Source organism: Callithrix jacchus, chromosome 13 (assembly GCF_049354715.1).
Source record: "Callithrix jacchus isolate 240 chromosome 13, calJac240_pri, whole genome shotgun sequence".
Taxonomy (NCBI): Eukaryota; Metazoa; Chordata; class Mammalia; order Primates; family Cebidae; genus Callithrix; species Callithrix jacchus.
This window is the reverse complement of record NC_133514.1, coordinates 16055506-16061449: the sequence shown is the minus strand read 5'-3', so window position 1 is coordinate 16061449 and position 5944 is coordinate 16055506. Positions and strand designations below refer to the sequence as shown.

Genomic DNA, 5944 nt, shown 5'->3' with positions numbered 1-5944 from the left:
GTAAGGAGGTGGAGCTCTAAAAGGGACCCACGCACCAGTCCGCCCCTCCTCCTGCGCTAGCCCCGCCCACAAGCTAACCAAGCGAGGAAACGGCTGCAGTAGGGACGAACTGATTGGGTAAGAGCCAGCTCGTCACCCTGTTAGGATTGGCCAAATGAGTCTTTTCGAAGTTTGCAGCATCCAATCGAAAGGTGGGAGGCGGGGTTAAAGAGCTAACCGAAGCGTTACTCCGCGAGACACTCCCGATAAGTAGTTCCCACGGTCACAGGTCAGTAGCGGGTGTCTGTGGTCAGAGGGTTGACCGCAGCTCGCGGTGGCTCCTCTCCGAGCCCAGGAACCCACTCCCGTGCCGAGGGAGATGCCTGGGAGCGCTTTGGAGTGTACGCGGACAGGAGGAGGGGGCGGTGGCGGAGTGATTCGTAGATTAAGGCCGAGGGGCGGGGTTGGGGATTTGAATCCGGCGGCGGGCAGAGGCGGCGACGGCGCGGGCTGCGAGTCCAGTTGGGTTTCCAGGACCCCGGGCTCCTGGCTTCGCGAGCGGCTCCCGACTGCGGGTGCTTTGCCAGGAGAACCCTTCCAAACCGAGGAGCCCGGGTCTGGAAGGAGCGGCCAGCGCGACGCTCGCCTGCTGCGGAGCTGTGGGAGTAAGCCTAGCTGCCTGGCGGGCCTCCAGGTGCGGCGTGAGAGGTAGGATTGCAGCCTGGCTGCATGGGGCTGTTTCTCCGCGGCGTTTCTCGGGAGTTTGTTCGGATTACCCTGCAGCGCAGTGTTTAGTGGTCCTCTCAGGAGCCGCTCTGGGTGATGAGGGGTGCATCCGGACCTGCTGAGCGACAATTTCCGGAAATGTACAGAGTTGCGTCTTGAGCGGGGTACCCTGATGATTCAGGTCTTCGCTACGGTTAAAAAGCCATGGCTTATCCCTTGGGGTCTGCTTTTGGTGTATCCTGAACAGCAGTTTCCTCCATTTCTTTATATTTAATTTGGCTTTAAAAGTACGCGCTTAGAGTAGAAGGTTGGTTACCAGAGGCTGGGAAGGGTAGAGGGGATGGTTAACAGATACAAAAACATCGAATGAAAAAGATTTAGTATTTGCTAGCACAACGGGGTAACGGTCCGTAACAATTATACATTTAAAAATTAATTAAGAGTATAATTGGGTTGTTTGTGACACAAAGTGTAAATGTTTGAGATGATGGCTACCTCATTTACTTTCATGAGATTATTACGCATTGCGTACCTGTGTCAAAATATTTCACGTACTCCGTAAATATATACGTCTACTGTATACCCACAGAAACTAGAAAGTGACACCTGTGTCATGTGTTTCTATGCCCGTATGGACTGTATTCAAGACTCATTCAGTCTTGAATGAGTTTCGTGATCGAATAACATTCATTTTGCTGGTGGGGTTATTTTTCATTTTTCTTCTTGTTTTTCTTCACCTCTTAGATGGATGCCAGTTCAAAAGACAAGCCCCCTGAAACCGAGGAGTCTGCAATGAATAATGCTGGTATATGATGATCTGCTGCCTCCTTGTGAAGTTGAAGGTTTAGATAAGAGAGTTGTCCTCAGCCCGATAAATATGTTGTCTGTTTCAGGAAACACCTCTTTCATTTTGGGACCTGGGAAGATTGTGACTCCTCAGAAGCATGGCGAATTACTTCCTAATCCTTGCACACCAGATACTTTTAAATCGCCTTTGAACTTTTCCACAGTAACTGTAGAGCAATTGGGAATTACACCTGAAAGTTTTGTCATGAATTCTGCAGGTAAGGGAAGTTGTCATTCTGTTGTAATGCTTTTGAAGTTTATAACTTTAAAACAACACAGCTTTTTTTTTTTTTTTTTTGCCTATGTGTACTGCTCTATTACTTTAGGTATCTAAATTGCCTACTCTGCAAACTTACTTCTTCAGGGAGACTTCTGTGCACGTGCACGGCTCATTTAGCATAGCAGGGATCACAGAATTGCAAGGCACCCAGCATGACGACAGTGTTTCAAAGTCAGTCATGCTTGATGCCAATACTAGAAAAAAATGTGTGTCACTTTTTGATCTGACACCTGGGATACAAGAGGGTGTATGATATGAATAGTAATAATGCATTTTATTTTCACGTATGGCAAAAATAATGTTTAAGAGCAATTAAGAAAATATAATATTGAAAGATTAGTGTATGCCTCCTTTAAAAATCACAAACAGGGCTGGGCGCAGGGGCTCATACCTGTAATTCCAGTCCTTTGGGAGGCGGAGGCAGGTGGATCACCTGAGGTGGGGAGTTAGAGACCAGCCTGACCAACATGGAGAAACCCGATCTTTCCTAAATAGAATTAGCTGGGTGTGGCACAGACCTATAATCCCAGCTACTCAAGAGGCGGAGGCTGGAGAATTGCTTGAACCTGGGAGGTGGAGGTTGGGGTGAGCCAAGATTGTGCCATTGCCCTCCAGCCTGGGCAACAAGAGAAAAAGTCCGTCTCAAAAAAAAAAAAAAAAAAATCACAAACATAAGATTGACTCCTGCTAATCTCATTCAAGGGGTAGAAATGAAGTTTACCTGTGAAGTTTGACTTAAATGGAAAAGAAGGAAATACTGTGAAAATGGAATTGGATTAGAGACTAGCATTTAGAATTGAAGGATAATGGAAGACTTGAATATCACAGGGCACTAGACCAGGTAATACATAGATAAGACAAGACGAAAGTGGCAAGCCGCCCTCACTTTCCTTCTCAAGAACATCACTCTTAGGCCTTTAAAAAGCTGGATTAATTTTGTGTGCCTAGGCATATGTCCAAAATTCAGGACAGTGCTGATGTTAGGTGTCTATAAGAAACAAAATCATCTTGAAGAATTAAGAACTCGAGACTGCATGTGCCTGGGTGGAGATCTTACCTTCAGCTGTTGGAGATAAAACTAACTTATTTAGAAAAAGAAAAATAACTGAGGCAAAAGCCATCACCCATGTCTCTGTAGGAAATATGGAACAAAAATGAAAACTTAATTAAAATGTGTTCATGTATTTATTCAACATCTTTTTTTTTTTTTTTTTGAGACAATCTCACTTTGTTGGGCAGTCTGGAGTGCAGTGGTACAGTGGCCCAATCTCTCACTGCAGCCTCCGCCTCCCCGGCAGACATGCGCTAATTTTTGTATTTTTAGTAGAGACGAATTTCACCATGTTGGTCAGGCTGTTCTCGAACCCCTGACCTCATGATCTCGTTGGCCTCACAAAATCGATAACTTTTAGTAACTGTTCTATATGCCAGGCACTGTTCTAGGAGCATAGACTAAGTCAGCAGACAAAGATTCCCCTTCCACTGATTGTGTATGAATGACTGTGCCAGTAACATTCTACTGAGTTTTCTGTAGCACATGTTCATCATGTTTTCTCTCTCAGGCTGGTACATCATGAGTATTGGATGTGATTACTGATGATTGTCTTGTTTAGTTCAAATTTATAAGAGAATTTCATTACAGGAAAGTCATCGTCCTACCTTAAAAAATCCAGACGTCGTTCTGCAGTTGGGGCTCGAGGCTCTCCTGAAACAAACCATCTGATTCGTTTCATCGCTCAGCAGCAAAATATAAAGAATGCTAGGAAATCTCCTTTGGCACAAGATTGTCCTTCCCTGGTATGATTTTCTTCTCAGTTCTGTCGTGAATTCCCTTATGAAGCTTCCATGCATTCTTTATACCTCCTCTTACATCTGATCTGTTTCAGATCTGGAGAGAGATTTTCTCTGTGTTTTAGAGAATATGCAGTTAATGGCCAGCCATGGTGGCTCACGCCTGTAATCCCAGTACTCTGGGAAAATGAGGTGGGTGGATCACTTGAGGTTAGGAGTTCGGGACCAGCCTGGGCAACATGGTGAAATCCTGTCTCTATTAAAAACATGAAAATCAGCCAGGCTTGGTGGCAGGCGCCTGTAATCCTAGCTACTGTCGAGACTGAGGCAAGAGAATTGCTTGAACCTGGGAGGCAAAGGTTACACTGAGCTGAGATTGTGCCCCTGCACTCCAGTCTGGGAGATAGAGTGAGATTGTCTCAAAAAAAAAAAAAAGAATACGCACTTACCATAGATGATGATCTCGACCATGGATGATTTTTGTTTTTTTTGTTTTAGAGACAGGATCTCAGTTGCCCAGGCTGGAATGCAGTGATGCTCATAGCTCACTGCAGCAGTGAGCTCCTGGGCTCAAGGAATCCTCCCACCTTAGCCTTCCAAGTAGCTGGAATTTTAGGCATGTGCCACAGCAAGGGGCTCATTAAAAAAAAAAAAAATTTTTTTTTTTTTTTAAGTGATGGGGCCTCACTATGTTGCCCAGGCTTGTTTTGAACTCCTGACCTTAAGCAATCCCTATCAAAGTGCTGGGGTTACAAGTGTGTGCCACAGTGCCCAACCCAAACATGGGTATTTTAAGAGTTACGAGACCCGGGATAGAAACAGGTTTCTAGGGGAGCTTTGTATTTTATTTTGCAATTTTTTTTTTCTAGTTCTAATTTTCTATGAGATAAGATACTACTACCTTTTTAAAAGCTTATCTGTAAGTTTCTAATTTTTTCATGACTACTGTGTGTTGACCTATAGGGTTAAGGGTCTCCTGGGACAAAATGTATTTGGGACAACCTTGTGGAAAGGAGCAGATTATTTATCTGCTGATGGGGATATATTTAGCTATTTTTTCAAATTTTTATTAAAATAGTACACGCCCCTAAAAAGTCAAATACAGCATAATGACATTTTGCTCAATGATAGACCAAATATAAAATGGTAGTCTCATAAGATTACAATGGAGCCGAAAACTTCCTATGGCCTGGTGATGTAGCTAACATTACAATGTGAAGCAATGCTTTACTTGTGTTTGCAGTGATGCTGGTACAAGCAGTTTGCTCTGCAGTGCTGCCAGTTGTATAAAAATCTAGCACAAAAGATTATCTACAATACATAATACTTGATAGTGTTAATGAATGACTGTGTTCCTGGTTTATGTATTTTCTATAGACTTTTTGTTACTAATTTAAAGTGTATTCCTTCTACTGATTTTTTTCTTTTTTAAAAGGGCCTTAATGTAGTATATGTGTTGTGCTGGCAGCAGCATCATGCATCTTTCCTTGATCCATTGGGTATCCCACAGAGCAGTGAGGGAGAGGTATTCATTTAGAGTAGAAATCAAATCACTCAAAACCTTCCCGTGGCTCCCTGCAATCCTTTGAATTAAACCCACACCCCTTCCTGATGCTGCCTTATGCCCACTCTGGTCCTCTCTCCCCATCTCCTTCCATTCACAGGGCAGGCTGGCCTTTCTGTCCCATCCTGTCTCCACTTGGGGCCTTGCCTCTTGTTTGCCTTGTTCTTGGAGAATCTCTCCCTCCTGCGACATCTTTTCTTAGACCACTTTCTCATTGTTTTTGTTTCAATTCAGATTTCACTAAAGCTGGAGGTCTGTCCTGATTCTAGCTAAACCAGCACTTCTAGGAACTCAGCCATGTTACTGTTATATCTTCTCAGTAGCACCTCTTGTACCTGTAACTACATTAATACGTTTTCAGAATTTCACTCTGGACAGTGATTTCCCTGGCTGGGAACTGTGGCTCACACACCTGTAATCCCAGCACTTTGAGAAGCAAAGCAGGGAGGATTGTTTGAATCCAGGAGTTTGAGACTGGCCTGGACAACATGACAAAACTCTGTCTCTACAAAAATTGGGTATGGTGGCATATGCCTGTAGTCCAAGCTACTTGAGAGGCTGAAGTTTGAGGATCATTTGAGCCCAAGACATTGAGGCTATAATGAGCTGTGTTCAAGCCATTGCACTCCAGCCTGGCTGATAGAGAGACCTCGACACAAATAAAAATAATTTTCCCTAGATCCTGAGCTTCTCGAACAGTTTGTGGGGGGCATGGAAAGAAGGTTGTTGACTGACTGACACAATTCCTAAGACAAAAA

General features: G+C 44.1%; 1 protein-coding gene across 10 annotated transcripts in view; it reads left to right on the top strand.

The window, feature by feature from the left end:
• Positions 1–5944, top strand: part of CDCA2 (cell division cycle associated 2) — a 110727-nt gene that overhangs the window by 686 nt on the left and 104097 nt on the right. For 3 of the 10 annotated variants that reach the window (XM_035269989.3, XM_035269987.3, XM_002756826.6), the window contains exons 1-4: positions 454–687; positions 1450–1510; positions 1599–1769; positions 3474–3628. In XM_035269989.3, the coding sequence (XP_035125880.2) occupies positions 1450–1510; positions 1599–1769; positions 3474–3628 (387 nt within the window). In that variant the 5' untranslated portion in view covers positions 454–687. Of the gene's footprint in view, positions 1–55; positions 118–233; positions 269–453; positions 688–1449; positions 1511–1598; positions 1770–3473; positions 3629–5944 lie in introns of those variants that run through there. The other 7 variants (XM_078347205.1, XM_035269984.3, XM_078347204.1 and 4 more) reach the window with 6 other exon arrangements.